At 44.7% G+C, this 17,179-nt stretch overlaps 1 protein-coding gene across 2 annotated transcripts in view; it reads left to right on the top strand.

The window, feature by feature from the left end:
* LOC117527099 (heterogeneous nuclear ribonucleoprotein C-like) overlaps positions 1–17,179 on the top strand; it is a 174,619-nt gene that overhangs the window by 9,507 nt on the left and 147,933 nt on the right. For both annotated transcript variants that reach the window (XM_034189282.1, XM_034189277.1), the window contains exon 2: positions 9,132–9,207. In XM_034189282.1, coding sequence (XP_034045173.1) covers positions 9,132–9,207 — 76 coding nt within the window. The remainder of the gene's footprint in view (positions 1–9,131; positions 9,208–17,179) is intronic.

The following is a 17,179-nucleotide window of genomic DNA, read 5'->3' as shown; positions in this document are numbered from 1 at the left end:
AGAATTTTGTCTCTCACAGACCTGTTAATTTTTCTTTAAGAAGCCCTCTTATTCTGCACTCTTTACCTGTATTAATTGCACCTGTCTGTAAGAAGCATTTCAAGGTCCTGGAGTGGCCTGGCCAGTCTCCAGACCTAAACTCAATAGAAAATCTTTGGAGGAAGCTGAAACTCCAAACCTGAAAGATCTAGAGAAGATCTGTATGGAGGAGTGGACCAAATCCCTGCTGCAGTGTGTGAAAACCTGGTGGAAAACTACAGGAAACATTTGACCTCTGTAATTGCAAACAAAGGCTACTGTACCAAATATTAACATTGATTTTCACAGGTGTTCAAATACTTATTTGCAGCAGTAACATACAAATAAATTATTTTAAAAAAATCATACATTGTGATTTCTGGATTTTTTTTTTTATTTTTTAGATTATGTCTCTCACAGTGGACATGCACCTAAGATGAAAATTTCAGACCCCTCCATGATTTCTAAATGGGAGAACTTTCAAAATCGCAGGGCGTTCGTTCAAATACTTATTTTCCTCACTGTAAATTACATAACATATAAGTCGCACTTTTTTTTTTTTTGTATTATCATCTCATTAATTTGGGATAATGTGTACATTGTTGCGTTGTACTTTTTATCATTTGCATTTAATCTTTTATTATTAGAGATTATTTTGTTTATGTATATAGGGCTTTCCCAGCAATTAAAGCACTAGTCAATAGAATTAGAATTATTATTAATAACAAATGTATAATTTTTCAGTATATAAATCACACCAGAGTAAGTCGCAGAACCTCCCAAACTAGTAAAAAAAACTGTGACGGATACTCCAGAAAACCCTCATTCTTATTACACTGGTTTCAACTGTGTGAAAATCAAAGCTCTGCTTCATGAGTGCAGCCTCACCTGATCTGAGGTCATCTGGAGTGCATAAAAATTATTTCAACAGACATGCTTTTCCATCCATATTCAACTGTTCTTCCCTTTAAGTGTAGAGTGTCAAACTGTGGCCTTGTTCAAAAACAAGATCTGAAATGCTTCCAATGCTTTGATGTAGAAACAAACAAAGACTGACTGTGAAATAATTTAACAAATGTACTAATGGCGATCAGATTTTACAAGGTCACAGTGCATTTGATAAATAAAAATATTAAATTTAAATATATCCTAGAAACAGTATTTTTCCAACAAGGCATAACTCAATTTCCCTGAGGGAGTCTTCCCAAGGGATTAACAATGTTCTATCTAATCTAATCTATCTAATCTATGTTTCTTAAATGTACCAAACCCATCTGAAGGAAAAGTAAGGTAATGTCACTTCTTGTGCCACATTAATCCTGCATTAAATGACTGCTGCAAAGGCTTTTTCTGCGACAAAAACTTTATTTCTTTTTAGTCTTTATAGATAGAACGCAATAACTATCATCTGAAAATGGGGAAAACATGACTCTTCAGTTCCCCCCCAGACTGAATTTTCACTTAAAATATCAGTTGAGGTTGATAAATGCATTTTTGAAACATGCAGCTTGATTTAAATTTTAATTTAAATCACTTCAAACACTAAGACGTGGTGTAAGCCTTGCAAGCAAAAAAAAAAAAAATTAAAGAAGCCAGAAGGAGAAAAATGATAATGCATACAAACGCCAAAATTAAGCGACGGTTTTATCTGATGATATTACATTTCCAAACTCTGCACATCACTGACTTCAAAGTCCACAGATAAATAGGATATGAGAGCCAGTCATACAAATTACCATGCCAACTTTTTTTGTACCATTTGTGTGTGAGTGTGCAGAAGATGAGACTGCGAGCAATGGAGCAGAAACGGTGCAGTAAATTAATATAAAATAATTGAGATACTGCATTGATCATAGTTAGAAATTATTCTCCAAGTGTATGTAGGGAGGTGAAAGCACATGAGTAGCTCCAGAGGAGCTCTGCTGGGGCTGCCAGAGATTCAACATACTATTCAAGGACACATCAGCAGGGTGGAAGCTAACTGACTGGAGTCTTGGACTGGTTAAGCAGGTGAAGTTTGCCTCCTGAAAAAAATAGAATGTTCCGAGTTGCTACCGTTTACTTTAGTTTCCAGGTAGTCAAATCAAATCAAATCAAATCAATTTTATTTATATAGCACCAAATCACAACAAACAGTTGCCCCAAGGCACTTAAGATTAATGTAGTAAGATTAAGCTGACTGTCCCCATGAGCCGCAGCCTGCTGTATGTCATTACAAACTGCAACGGCAACCAAGGCTACAGTGGACCCTGAGGTTTTATAATACTTTGATGATGACAGTTAGATTACACTGACTGGGCCTCACAGAAAAAAAGGTGTTGGATTCAAAGTGTCTGTGTGAGGTTCAACAAATTGTAGATGAGCATTTCAAAGTGTTATCGTGTCTATAAGTGCATCATACATGCAAAATTATGCTTTTGCCTCAGTGTTTTACCAGTGATAAGCATGTGTTTTGATTCTAACGCTGTTTATTGCTTGCATGGACTGGGTGGTGGGTAGGGTTGTGGAAACCAGCGGCTTAGTTGGAGAGGAAAGGTTTACTGACAGCGAGGTTATGGAAGATGCTGTGATCTTTGCAGAATCTTTGAATACCCTGATTGTAGCATTTGAAAAGCTGAGTGAAGAGTCAGTCTGAGTTTGTGATGGTCCTGGATTAAGACTAAGATCCAAGCCTTCAAAGACTTCCTTGACTCCATCAGAAGTGTATCTGTATGAAATTGTTAGACACTTAGATACGTTCGCTTATCTCTCCAGCCTTTGAGATTGAGAGACACCTGGGAAGAGCTAATGGAGTCATGAGGTTGCTGGACAGAAGTGTTTGGAGACACCAACGTCTTTGCTAGAGAATGAAGGTCCGAGTATTTAGTGGACTGGTGCTTCCTGTCTTACAACAATGACTAGATTTCTTTGGTACTCGATCTCTTAGGGAGACTAAAATCAGAGCATCACTTTCATTGTGAAGGAACATCAGCAATGGTTCTCTGGGCATGATCCAGCACACAGGTGCATCAGTGTTGATAAAGCCAAGGAGCCAGCAACTTTTCACCGAGTTGCAACAGATAGATGGTTACTTTTGAGAGGTGGTGATAGATCGGGTGTCTGCCTGGGTTTTTGCTATCCCTGGCCCAATGCAGTTCCATGGTGTGGTGGATGAGGCAATGAACAGCATCTGCACATGTTCCCAGATCTCATCTGGCCTGTTTTCCATCTTTAACCCCTGAACAGGTTAAAGGTGTGGACACACCTAAATCTGGACCAAACCAAGAACACCTCAGACTGCTACAAGCGACATGTGTGCACACGTCGCATACCGACCACCCAAAACCAATCAAAGTTCATTTTGGGTGGTTGGTAACCTTTGGTTGGAAAAGCAAACAAAAAACAAAGAAGTTGGCATACTCATTAAATTCATTTAATGAGTTATTTTAGGGCAGCATGGTGGATTAGTGGTTAGCACTGTTGGCCTTTCTGTGTGGCGTTTGCATGTTCTCCCCGTGTGTGCGTGGGTTAGCCCGGGTTAGGTGGATTGGAATCTTTAAATTGTCCATAGGTGTGTGTGTGTGTGTCTGTATTTGTTTGTTTGTGGCCCTGCGACAGACTGGCGTCCTGTCCTGGGTGTACCCCGCCTCGCGCTCTATGGCTGCTGGGATAGGCTCCAGCAACCCCCGCGACCCTTAAATGGACTAAGCGGTAGAAGATGAATGAATGAATGAATGAATGAATGAGTTATTTTAATGAACAAATTATCACAGCCACATGACCATGGCTTCAGGGGTCCTTGCATGTTTGGGAGACTTCATCACAAATTACAGGAAGAAGATGTACCTCACTGACATATCTCACTCATTTTCAACCGCTTTTCCGGGATTGAGTCGCAGGGGCAACAGCTCCAGCAGGTGACACCAAACTTCCCTTTCCCAAACCACATTAACCACCTCTATCTGGTGGATACTGAGGCGTTCCCAGACCAGTGTGGAGATATAATCTCTCTACCCCGTCCTAGGTCTTCCCAGGATCTCCTCCGAGATGGATATTCCTGGAACACCTCCGTAGGGAGGCAGCAAGGGGGCATCCTTAACAGATGCTCAGCTGGCTTCTTTCAATGCAAAGGTGCTGCAGCCTTTGCATTGAAAGGAGCCGATCTCCCCACGGATGACCGAGCTTCTCACCTTGTCTCCAAGGGAGACACCAGCCCCCTTCCTAAGGAAGCCCATTTCAGCCAGTTGTGCCAGCAATCTAATTCTTTCGGTCATGACCCAACCCTCGTGACCATAAGGTGAGAGTAGGAATGAAGATAGACCAGTAGGTCGAGAGCTTTGCCTTTTGGCTCAGCTCCCTTTTCGTCACAACAGTAGGGTAGAGCAAATGCAATACCGCCCCTGCTGCTCCAGTTCTCCAGCCAATCTCATGCTCCATTATCCCTTTACTTGTGAACAAGGCCCCAAGGTACTTGAACTTCTTCACTTGGGCAATCCATCAGTTTCCTGCTGAGAACCATGGCCTCAGATCAGAGGTGCTGATCCTCATCCCAGCTGCTTCACACTCAGCTGCGAACTGATCCAGTGAGTGTTTGAGGTCACAGGCTGATGAAGCCAACAGGACCACATCATCTCCAAAAAGCAAAGATGAGACCCTGAGCCCACCAAACTGAAAACCCTCCTCCCCATCTATGCCTTGATATCCTTTCCATGAATATCACAAACAGGATTGGTGAAAAGTCGCAGCCCTAACGGAGGCCAACCCCCACCGAAGCAAGTCCAACTTACTGCAGAGCACCCGAGCACAGCTCTCGCTTTGTGAGTACAAAGATTGGATGAACCTGAAAAGGGACCCCCTCACTCCATACTCCTGCAGCACCTCCCATAGTATCTCTGGGGTACCCAATCATATGTCTTCTCTGGATCCACAAAACACATGTAGACTGGGTGGGCATACTCCCAGGCACCTTCCAGGATCCCTGTGAGAGTGAAGAGCTGGTCGGTTGTTCCACAAACAGGACGGAACCCACATTGTCCCTCTTCAATCAAAGGTTCGAGTATCAGCCTAACACTCCTTTCCAACACCCAGGAGTAGACTTTACCAGGGAGGCTGAGTAATGTGATGCCCCTGTAGTCGGCACACACTTTCTGGTCACCTTTTTAAAATATGGGGACCACCACCCCAGTTTGCCACTCCTGAGGCACTGTCCCAGACCTCCATGCAGTGTTGAAGAGATGTCTCATCCAAGACAATCCCTCCACACTCAGAGCCTTCAGCATTTCTGGACGGCTCTCATCAAACCCCAGGGCCTTGCCACTGCGGAGTTGTTTGACTACCTCAACCACTTCCACCAGGGAAACTGATGATAATCCTCCATCAGCTTCCAGCACTGCCCCAACTATAGAGGGTGCTCCGGTATGATGCAGAAGTTTCTCAAAGTGTTGCATCCAGTGCCAGATTGCATCCTCACTTGAGGTCAACAGAGTCCCATTCTTACTGTAGACAGCTTGGATGGTTCCCCGTTTCCACTCCTGAGATGCCTCTCAATCTGCCAGAAGTACCTTGGTGCTGACCCAAAGTCCTTCTCCATGGTTACTCCGACCTCCTCCAACACCCACTGTTTTGCCTCCCCCACAAAAGAGGCTGCCGCCCTTTGGGCCTGTTGGTACCTTGCAACTGCCTCTGGAGTCTCTGCCTCCAGATGATGAAGTGGTGTTATAGAGCAAGATTTTATTAAAAAGAAGACCTGAAAATTCAGCTACAATTTGCCAGAAGGTACAGTGGGGCAAAAAAGTATTTAGTCAGCCCCTGATTGTGCAAGTTCTCCTACTTAGAAAGATGAGAGAGGTCGGTAATTCTGTAACATAGGTACACTTCAACTATGAGAGACAAAATGAGGAAAAAAAATCCAGAAAATCACATTGTTGGATTTTTAAAGAATTTAATTGTAAACCATCGTGGAAAATAAGTATTTGGTCACCCAAAAACAAGCAAGATTTCTGGCTCTCATAGACCTCTAACTTCTTCTTTAAGAAGCTCTTCTGTCCCCCACCTGTTACCTGTATTAATGGCATGTGTTGGAACTCATTATCTGTATAAAAGACACCTGTCCACAGCCTCAAACAGTCAGACTCCAAAGTCAACCATGGCCAAGACCAAAGAGCCGTCGAAGGACACCAGGAAGAAAATTGTATATGTGCACCAGGCTGGGAAGAGTGAATCTACAATAGTCAAGCAGGTTGGTGTGAATAAATCCACTGTGGGAGCAATTGTAAGAAAATGGAAGACATACAAGACCATTGATAATCTCCCTCGATCTGGGGCTCCACGCAAGATGTCATCCTGTGGGGTCAAAATGTTCATTAACGGGGAACAAAAATCCCAGAACTACACAGAGGGACCAGATGAATAAAACACAGAGAGCTGGGACCAAAGTAACAAAGTCTACACACTATGCAGAGAGGGACTCAAATCTTGCAGTGCCAGGCGTGTCCCCCTGCTTAAGCCAGTACATGACCAGGCCCATCTGAAGTTTGCCAGAGGGCATATGGATGATCCAGAAGAGGATTAGGAGAATATCGTGGTCAGATGAAACCAAAATAGAACTTTTTGGTAAAAACTCAACTCGTCATGTTTGGAAGCTGGGTCTTCCAGCATGACAATGATCCCAAACACACCGCTCAGGCAACAAAGGAGTGGCTCCGTAAAAAGCATTTCAAGGTCCTGGAGTGGCCTAGCCAATCTCCAGACGTCAACCCCATAGAAAATTTGTGGAGGGAGTTGAAAGTCTGTGTTGCCCAGTGACAGCCCCAAAACATCACTGCTCTAGAGGAGAGCTGCATGGAGGAATGGGCCAAAATACCAGCTACAGTGTGTGCAAACCTGGTGAAGACTTACAGGAAACTTTTGACCTCTGTCATTGGCAAAAAAGATTATGTTACAAAGTATTGAGTTGAACTTTTGTTATTGACCAAATACTTATTTTCCACCATAATTTACAAATAAATTCTTTAAAAATCCTATAATGTGATTTCCTGGATTTTTTTTTTCATTTTGTCTCTCACAGTTGAAGTGTACCTATGTTGAAAATTACAGACCTCTCTCATCTTTCTAAGTAGGAGAACTTGCACAATCGAGGACTGACTAAATACTTTTTTGCCCCACTGTATATGTGAGATGCAAGCCTACACCTGATGTTTTGATGAAAGAAAATCCTCCTTTATACCATTTCATCATGACGCTGTTTAATTGGGGATACAAAATGCAAAATATGCACTATGCACAATATTTAAATTCACAGCCACAGAAGCCTATAACTTCTGGGTGTCTTGGTGGCTTTCCTCACTCATTTCCTTCTACAGTCACAGTTTTTGAGAACTGTCTACTCCACACAGATTCACCATAGAGTGACATACTGTTTGTATTTCTTCATAATTAATGTAAATAAAGCCCAAGACATATTCAGTGACTTGGAAATGTTCATGTATCCATCCCCTGACTTGTCTGAAGAAAACTGGCAAATAAACTGATTATTTACAGGTATTATACCAGGGACCTATTACTTATGCAACTCATCATCTTGGCTTTTATACTTTTTATTCATTTATATCAAGTTGTAAAGCTTTGCTTTGAGTTTAAGGAAGATCATTTTCAAAATTTTTATGTTGAGAAGACTGATTTATTTTTGTATTTAAAATGGCATAAACAAATTAAGATGTATGAAATTCCAAGGGGCTGAATATTTTTGCATGACACTGTATTTAAAAAGCCCAGTGAATAAGATCAGTTAAATGGACCATCAAGGTCTCTGTGCAAATAATTATTTATTTTGTTGCTTTCATCTCCTCCTGGTTGTACAGCAGGTCAGGTGCAGGTCCACAATGGAATTTGGCATGTTTTATATCAGACACCGTTATTGATGAAACCCCAGTTCTGTTTTGGGAAACATGCTGACAGCTAATCGTCTCAACCAGTTTCCCAGACAAGTAGCAATCAGGACCTATTCTGCTTCACCTCTGAGATCTGACAGATTGTGTGTGCTGAGCGCACCATGGCTTTACAATCATTTCATATAATATGCTTTAAATATTCCTGTCCTTTAAGTCTGTATTGCTGCTTTATGAAAGAAATTTTCTTTATGATTCAACCTACTTGGCCATCACAGCCAGAAAATTATTAATCTTTAAAAAAAATTTTTAAAAAACCCAGTTAATTAAAATTTTCTTGTGTCTTGTCTTTTGAAAGCACCAGCAGTCCTTTTCATTACATGTGTTTTCTGATGTGTATGCATTTGCGGGTCAGATGAGTAATGGTAATGCGTCAGCAGCACAGGCCTTGTGTTGGCTACAGAAGAGTCAACCAGCAGGTTACTGACTATAAACTGTCAGCAAATGACATGTTTACTTTTTAAAACACATTCAGATCTGTAGTTAATTAATTGTAGCTTGCAGCCATTTGACAGTCATGCTGTGTGCGTGTACGTGCAGCTGGCCCAGTTACACTCCATTGGCCACCCATCTGTCCATGTCAGAGCAGCCCTGTCTCCTCACCTCCCCTTTTTGCTCCTTCAGTTTTTTCCCCTTTCACATTGTTTCCACACTTCTTCTAAATCAATGGCCACACCACTGCCAGCTGTTGGCGTGTCCTGTGATGAGGGTAGTTCATGTTTAATTGACCTACTGAAATTAATGTGAGCTATTCTGTAAGACAGACAGAGGAAGGGGCATGGCTATTGGCTGGTGAAAAGAGCTGCAAAACTGCACTATGTTTCTGACGCATGGAAAACCAAAATGGAAGTGAACAGCTGGCTCGGAGCAGCAATCAGCGGGGAGTGAAGGAAGATGGATGTGAAAAGCACCTGTTGTCAGTGTTTGCCAGCTCTTTTTGGTCATTATCATTAAATCATGACAACAAATACAATGCTGAATTAGACTGTGGAATCACACAAAAGGCAAATTAAGCTCCATCTGCACAGCTGAGATCTGCTCGCAATTTTTTAATTCCAGTGTGGTTTTTCTACTGCAAATGGCAATAAACTGAAACTGAGCTATGATGGGTAACGTGAAGCGTGGCATGAACAAAACCAAACTGCTTTAATATACCAATAATGACCTGTGTTTTGCAAATTTGTGCAGATATGAACATGAGTGGAGAGCTGCAATCCAGCCGCTCTAGATCAACAAGTAAAAGGGCCAGTGCCACCACTTACGGGTGAGTACCAACCTCCCCATTCCACCCACCACAAACATTCACACACTGACTCCCACCTCCACTCAGAGATACAGGTGCCCTATTATTTGCTGCAGCCTTTTATCTATAACTCATTGGCTGAGCCTCAGCTATGCAATCGATGCAGTATTATTTCTTAATAGCATCATACCGGCTATGTGTGTCGGCCACTATTGATTTTAGCCAGAGGTGTTGTCTCCATCAGTCAATGTTTTAATGTATTTGTTGATGTAGTGCACACATATGAAGCTGGCTGATTGCTGTTTATGGTTGGATGTTCAAACCAGCGCTGGTGCTACACTAACATTAAATGTATGGTTCACTCGTTGGGGAACTGACAGCGGTATGGTGAGAGGGAAGACAGCATTTTGAGCTGTTCAGATCCCTTTGTATCAAGTTCAGCATTTGTTGAAGTGCACCTGCAGAGCTGTTCAATATGCCTAAGAATATATTTGAGAGGTTGAATTTATCCTTATTCTTTTTACCTCTTACCCCTCTGACATTGCAGACAAACCTCTCTGCAAATCTGCATGAATCTGTTGAAGCTGTAGATATATACCCACTGTTTACATATATACTGGATAAACCCTTTAACGTCACCCATGGGTTTTCTGAACAGTGGTTTTGAAGCTCAAATTGGGGGTTGGGGGTTCTGGATGTCACCATTTTGGATACGCTGAATTCCTCATAACTTCATTCTGCCAACAAATGTGTGGAGGGTGAGCCAGATCAGTGTCGCTGACTGAAAGGTCCCCTCTAAAAATTGGTCTGCCCTGCCTTCACTGCGCATACGTCATTTCAGAGTGTCGGCAGAAATTCACCAATTATCGCATCGTTTGTGCTTAAAACTGCACTCCAGTGATCAGAGCGCAACAGCAGCACGAGTCTGACTTTCTACACAAAAAGCGATCAAAGGGAATAATGTGATTATTAACCATCAGATGACAAAGTAAAACCTCTTAAGTCATTCTAAAGTCAGTTTTAAGCAGAAACTAAGCCATTTTAAGCAAAAACGATGCGATAATCGGTGAGTCGCATCTGAGCTACTGATGCTCCGAAATGCGCTCTGATCGCTCCCCCATCTTTTATTATGAAATAATGCTGGATTTATGTGGAAATGATTGTTGTACAAAAGCTTCAGATATCTGTAGTGGAATGTAGTTTGAAGCAGAAATGAGGTGATAATCAGTGAACCACAGCTGACGCACAGAAATGACGCATGCGCAGTGAAGGCAGGGCGGACTGATTTTTGGGGGGACCGTTCGGTCAGCGACACCAGCATGACCACGGTAGGACAAATGAAGCCCAAACACCTCTCCATGTCAGAGTTACAGAACAAGCTAAAGCTGACAGGCTAACCATTGAGTTTTATAAATGCAATTTTTTTTAGGACAGGCTCAGGTGCAGTTATTAAAAAATTATGATTGGCTTATTGCCTCAGTAACCATGGTGTAAAAGTGGAGCTAATGTCATGAAGTTACCAATACTTGCTAATAGTGCTAACAGGTGGTAGCATACATACAAATTAAATAAGAAAATTTCACTCAACAGAATTATTGGTGCACAGACTTCTTAGACAGTTCATAAGCGTATAATTCCATCGCAGTAGTCACGGGACTCTTGATGGCCTTCTTCACTCGTCTCCTTCTTGCACGGTCACTCACTTTTTGAGAAGGGCCTAATTCACAAAAGTTTACCCGCCAGTAAATCAGTGTTTTGTAATTTGCAATAACTGATGTAAATGAAGTCCAAGACATAGTCAGTGACTTGGGAATGTTCATGTATACATCCCCTGTTTTGTCTGAAGAAAACTGGCAGTAAAGGTCATGATGTATACGAATAATAATCCTTCTCCGTTGGTTGTCTGATTACTTGTGGCCTCTGGAAATGCGGATAATGTGCATAAATGTTGTATGGCTGGGGGGGCCTGGCTGCCGGTTTGTTTGTCATTTGGTTTCCTCCCAGGTGGCATGCATTTGGGACTGAGTGGCTGTGTTGCTGAGGCTGTTAGGACTTCACCCTGATCACCTGCGACTCGTCAGGACTCACAGCTGAGGTGCATCTGGAGGGATTGGAGTATGTTGGCATTTAAGACTGAAGTGCACAGTGTGCATTTGCCAGAGACTCGACCTTGTGACCAGACGGGTGAGATCGTCGTCTTGGGAGCCATCTCATCAGCAGCGGACGCTGAGAAACGTCCAGGTTTGATGCACGGTCTGTGAAAGAGGAGAGGGTGAGGTCTCACGCTCGTCAGCACACTTCCTGAGGTACGTTGGATTTTGTGACTAACAGTTATACAGTCAGTAAATGTGGTGTCCCTCACACCTTATTGTATTGAGCTGTATGTTAGTCATGTATCAGCTTCCACTGCTGTGGTGATTTGTGAACGAGATGTTCCATGCCTGCAGGTTGGAAGCTGATCAGTAATCAAGCCAGGAAGTGTTTGCTGTTTGTACACCTTTAAGTGTTCTGTGTGTAGAGTGTGGACTCACATAATGGTTCCTTCTTTCACAGACTCGGTTGTTGCGGCCACCTGGGGGGTGTCGGCGGGGTCCTTGGGTCCGAAACAGCTTCTGGCTCCGGACCATTAGCGCTGCTGGGAGCGCACCACGCCAGACCGCACCTTTTTGTTATATTATGATCACTGTTATGTATTAAATTCAGTTAGCCTTTGTACCGTGCTCTGCTTATTTTATACTGGGTCCTTCAAACGCTGGTCGGTTCTCCGAGCTGCGTCCGACACATAACAGTAGTCTCTGGCCAAACATCACGGACCCAGCGGTAGCAGAGACGGTTACGCGCCGGGAAGGCGGCAGCAGACGTTCAGTGGTTATCCGGATCAGTTGCGGGGCTCTCCGCCCGGAAGGTGCGTGTTTGAGAACCCATTACTAGATACTAATTTGTGCTCTCTTGCAGCCGTGTCCTGTGTTTGTGCCTTATCCGTGGGTCGTGGTGGAGTGTGACTGGCGACAGCTTCGCGTCACACTCCGACCGGATAAGAGGCTGAAACGGGAGCTGCAAGAGTGCGGTTGTAATGGGTTCACGCGCACGGCGGAGCTATGTTAGCACGGGTCGCTGGGCTTCCTGTGCTACAGTCGTAGCCCCGTTTCCCCGGATAAAAGGTAACTACTGCGTCTGTTGTTTCAGCTCCGGCGTTATTTAGTTGAGCACATTTTGGTTGTTGCACACAGCTGCGCACGAGGATGCAGCTCGTTTGTTTTTGTCACCAAAGGGGGTTTTTCATTTTTTAGCACTCTGGTTCCCCCTTGTGGTGACTGAATCACGGTACCGTCAAGCTCTTGAGTAGGAACAGGTGTGTTCCATGTGGTTGAGCTTGACGGTATAACTCACTGATTTGTTTTGTGTTGGTTCATTTTGTGTGGGTGTTTTTTTTTGAGTGGGTTTTTGTGTGGGTTTTTGTTTTTTGTTGTCCACTGTTTGTCTGGGGGTGTGATCCTGCAGCCTTTGCTACACAAAAAAAAAAAAAGAAAAAAAAAAAAGGAAAGACGGGGACCCAAATAACTGTGTGTTGGTCTGTTTTTTTTTTTTTCTTGTTTCTTTTTGTTTCACATCCCCAGGATTAGGTGGAACGGTCCCCTGGGGGGGTGATGGGGTGGTATTTGGGTTGTTTTTTTTTTTCTCTTTGTTTTTTGTTATGCCCTCTCTTCTCCTCTGGCTCCAGCCGGGGGTGCCGTAGTGTCGGCATTGCTGGAGGGGTGCAGTTAGGTTGTGCTGGGCGTTTCCCAGGTGGCCTCTGCACCCGGGAGGGGAGGGGGGGGGGGTTTTTGGGGTTTTTGTTTTGTTTTCCCTCCCCCAGTTTCCGCCCTCAGGGTTTGACTGTGGTGTCCTCTGGGGGGGAACGGGCGTTGGGTCCATCTAGCCGTGGACGGCCGGGGCTGGGTCCATTGGTCGTGAGGGGAGGCGTCTCCTGGGGTTGACGAGCGGTCCTCTGGGGGGGCGCTGGTGGTCCCCGTGGGTGACGGTGGATCCCAGAGGGACCTCGGCCGTGGTTATTACTCCTGGAGTTGGCGAGTGGCCCTCTGGGGGGTGTTGGTCCCTGCGTGTCGTTTGGGGGGGGGGGGTTTGGGGTTTTTGTTTTGTTTTTCCTCCCCCAGTTTCCACCCTCAGGGTTTGACTGTGGTGTCCTCTGGGGGGGAAAAGGCGTTGGGTCCATCTAGCCGTGGGCGGCCGGGGCTGGGTCCATTGGTCGTGTGGGGAGGCGTCTCCTGGGGTTGACGAGTGGTCCTCTGGGGGGCGCTGGTAGTCCCCGTGGGTGACGGTGGATCCCAGAGGGACCTCGGCCGTGGTTATTACTCCTGGAGCTGGCGGGTGGCCCTCTGGGGGGTGTTGGTCCCTGCGTGTCGTTTGGGGGGGAGGAGGGGGGGTCTTTTGGCATTTTTGTTTGTGTGTTTACATGTGGGTTGTTTTTCTTTTCTCCCCTTCCCTGGGGTTTGATGGAACGGTCCTCTGGGGGGGGGGGGGGGGTGTTTAAGTATTTTTGTTTGTAGGCTTGGGTTTGGGTTGTTTTTCCTTTCTCCCCTTCCCTGGGGTTTGATGGGACGGTCCCCTGGGGAGGGGGGGGGGGATGTTTTGGTTGTTTTGTTTTTGACTAATCACACGTTTGGTTAAAGGCTGACCGCACAGGTGTAGGAACTCCTGGCCACACCTGTGCTAAGACTGTTGGAACCAAGGGCAAATATGCAGCCAGTTCGGGCAGTCTGTTGGAGGACGAGCGCGGACGTGGTTTCCAGCCATGGTCCCTGGAGGGGGGTGTTTCTCCTGGGCCAGGTGTGTGTGGTCGCCGGGAGGCTTCCCGTGAGGGTGGGGTACTGTTGTATGGCTGGGGGGGCCTGGCTGCCGGTTTGTTTGTCATTTGGTTTCCTCCCAGGTGGCATGCATTTGGGACTGAGTGGCTGTGTTGCTGAGGCTGTTAGGACTTCACCCTGATCACCTGCGACTCGTCAGGACTCACAGCTGAGGTGCATCTGGAGGGATTGGAGTATGTTGGCATTTAAGACTGAAGTGCACAGTGTGCATTTGCCAGAGACTCGACCTTGTGACCAGACGGGTGAGATCGTCGTCTTGGGAGCCATCTCATCAGCAGCGGACGCTGAGAAACGTCCAGGTTTGATGCACGGTCTGTGAAAGAGGAGAGGGTGAGGTCTCACGCTCGTCAGCACACTTCCTGAGGTACGTTGGATTTTGTGACTAACAGTTATACAGTCAGTAAATGTGGTGTCCCTCACACCTTATTGTATTGAGCTGTATGTTAGTCATGTATCAGCTTCCACTGCTGTGGTGATTTGTGAACGAGATGTTCCATGCCTGCAGGTTGGAAGCTGATCAGTAATCAAGCCAGGAAGTGTTTGCTGTTTGTACACCTTTAAGTGTTCTGTGTGTAGAGTGTGGACTCACATAATGGTTCCTTCTTTCACAGACTCGGTTGTTGCGGCCACCTGGGGGGTGTCGGCGGGGTCCTTGGGTCCGAAACAGCTTCTGGCTCCGGACCATTAGCGCTGCTGGGAGCGCACCACGCCAGACCGCACCTTTTTGTTATATTATGATCACTGTTATGTATTAAATTCAGTTAGCCTTTGTACCGTGCTCTGCTTATTTTATACTGGGTCCTTCAAACGCTGGTCGGTTCTCCGAGCTGCGTCCGACACATAACACATAAAAATGGGTTTAATTCCTAATGGATGTGTATAAAGGCACAATCCAAGAGGTAGTGGCTACGGGTATGAGACATTTCCGTGCAGTGGCGCACCGTGCAGTGGCGCACCTACACTCTGAGTACTTACCACAGAACCCAACACCACCACATGGTAAAACAATGTACTGCAGTAGGCTACATTAAAAAAAAAAAAAAATTACAATCATTCTGTGGAACATGTCTTACCATTTTATACTTTGGTGGAAATCTTGTGACAACACCGCAGGAAACCATAATTTTAAAAACTCATACATATAAGAATAGTAAAGGAACTATGACAGATGAATGCAAATATCAATGCCAACACCTTTTTCCTGCGGCATCATCAATAAATCTTATTGTTCTGTGGCTCTGCATAACTGGAAGTCTACATATATATCTTCCAGCTAGCCAGTAAATATGCAGACACCTCTGTTCCTGTTGGTTCTGTTTCATCATATTACGTATATAAAATATTTCAACAGCAACATATCATCCTACATTCCTTCTGTCTGTGACCATGTGCTTCTAACCTTAAAGTTACAGTGTGTATGAATAGCAACCACTGCCAACATGAGAAAGGCAGAGTAATATGTCCCTTATGGGCTACTGTATCAATATAGTGGTGCAACATGGTAGCTCGTTGAGGGTGTCTGTTCCCATGTCGATATGGAGGGCTCATTCAGAGTTTATGAGAACATTCAGTTCCTTGTTGAGGGTAATTGAGTGAACAGATGGTTATGAATGCTATATTCCACTTCTGCCGCTAAATCCTACAAACTAGCTTTAAATGCCCAACGTTATATTCTGTAATTTCACCGTGGAGTTATTCAATATCATGCAGTGATGCATTAATGAGGTTGGTGCCTCCTTTTTTCCTCATGAACAGTTTCATCAGCCACTGGAACACACCTGACGTATTTGCCCTGATATGACCTCTGCACACATGGACATAAAGTGGGGCAGTAAAGTTTTCTCTGCTCATGACCATTCTTTGGTCTTGTTCCTGTCTACGTTACACCAACAGTTTCACTAGAAAACTGTCCAGTGTCAGCACATACCTCAATGATTTTACTCATGTGGAGAAGTGTGCAGGGCCTCATTTGGGTGGCATTACACCATGAATCAATGAAAGCTGACGCTAGAAAAACAGCGACATGCATCCAATGAGAAAGTAATTAAATGGGGCCGTGTTTATTGGAAGGCAGTGTGATACAATGCTGGAGTGAGATTTAAAGGGGTCATATTGTGCAAATACAGTTTTAATCTAACTTCTTAATCTAATCACACTAAAGTATGTTTCCAGTTTTATATTCAACATTGCCAAAGTTCCGCAGTTTTACATGCCTACATAGAAATTCTGCACTGCCAAAAAAAAAAAAAAAAACCTGAAATAGATATTGAGGCTGCTGCTTAGTGTGTGAGATTTGCCTAATGAGTCATTTTGCGATCTTTACAACACTCTCTGTGTCAACTGTGTCTTTTGAGGTTTCAGGTGGTTGTAGAGCATGTTCCAGGAAAACAACTGGTTGTACCAGAAACAGCACAGACAAGAGGTACAAGTTTATCTGCAGTCCGTAATTTTGAATGCACTTGCATAACCACAGAAAACTGTTGTGAAAGTGTAGGAACACGGACCCACAACAGGGGGCGCAAATGAACGGACAATGGAGGAATCAAATAACACTGTTTTTACTGTTGTGAAAACAGGCACAACAACACAGCCGATTACAATATTGAGACTGAGTCCAATAACAACGGTGTCGTGTGGGCAGGCTCGACAATAGGAGACGTCTGTCCAAGTCGAACCGGAACCAACCCGATTTCCTCTGCCACCGAACCCCGGGAATACTGGAGCCGCCAAGTCCCGAATCCCCAGGTGGCCACTGCCTCCGCTCGTCGGATCCGGTACTGCTGGCAAGGAACAAAAACAGTCAGGTGTGGATGCGGCTGCACCCAGTAACACGGAGGGTGGAGAGTCCACCTCCACCTCTCGTTAACAACGATACAGGAGTGTAGGAAGGTGAGTACTTATCCAAAAGTTGTTCAGTAGTCAGCTGTCCTACAAATGCTCCACAAGAAATACAACAATGGTTAATTATATGTATGGGCAGAGATTGTTACCTCTTTGGTCAGGCGATATCTCGGCAAATGAGGTGGAGATGCCGTCCTGCTGATATACCTCCGTATTGATTGGGATCAGCTGTCTCCAGTGATGGATGACAGCTGTCATCCTGGCTGCTCCCGTAAGGCGGCAGCGCC

The sequence above is a fragment of the Thalassophryne amazonica genome, chromosome 2 (assembly GCF_902500255.1).
Source record: "Thalassophryne amazonica chromosome 2, fThaAma1.1, whole genome shotgun sequence".
Taxonomy (NCBI): Eukaryota; Metazoa; Chordata; class Actinopteri; order Batrachoidiformes; family Batrachoididae; genus Thalassophryne; species Thalassophryne amazonica.
The sequence above is the reverse complement of the archived record's forward strand: the minus strand, read 5'-3'. Positions and strand labels throughout refer to the sequence as shown.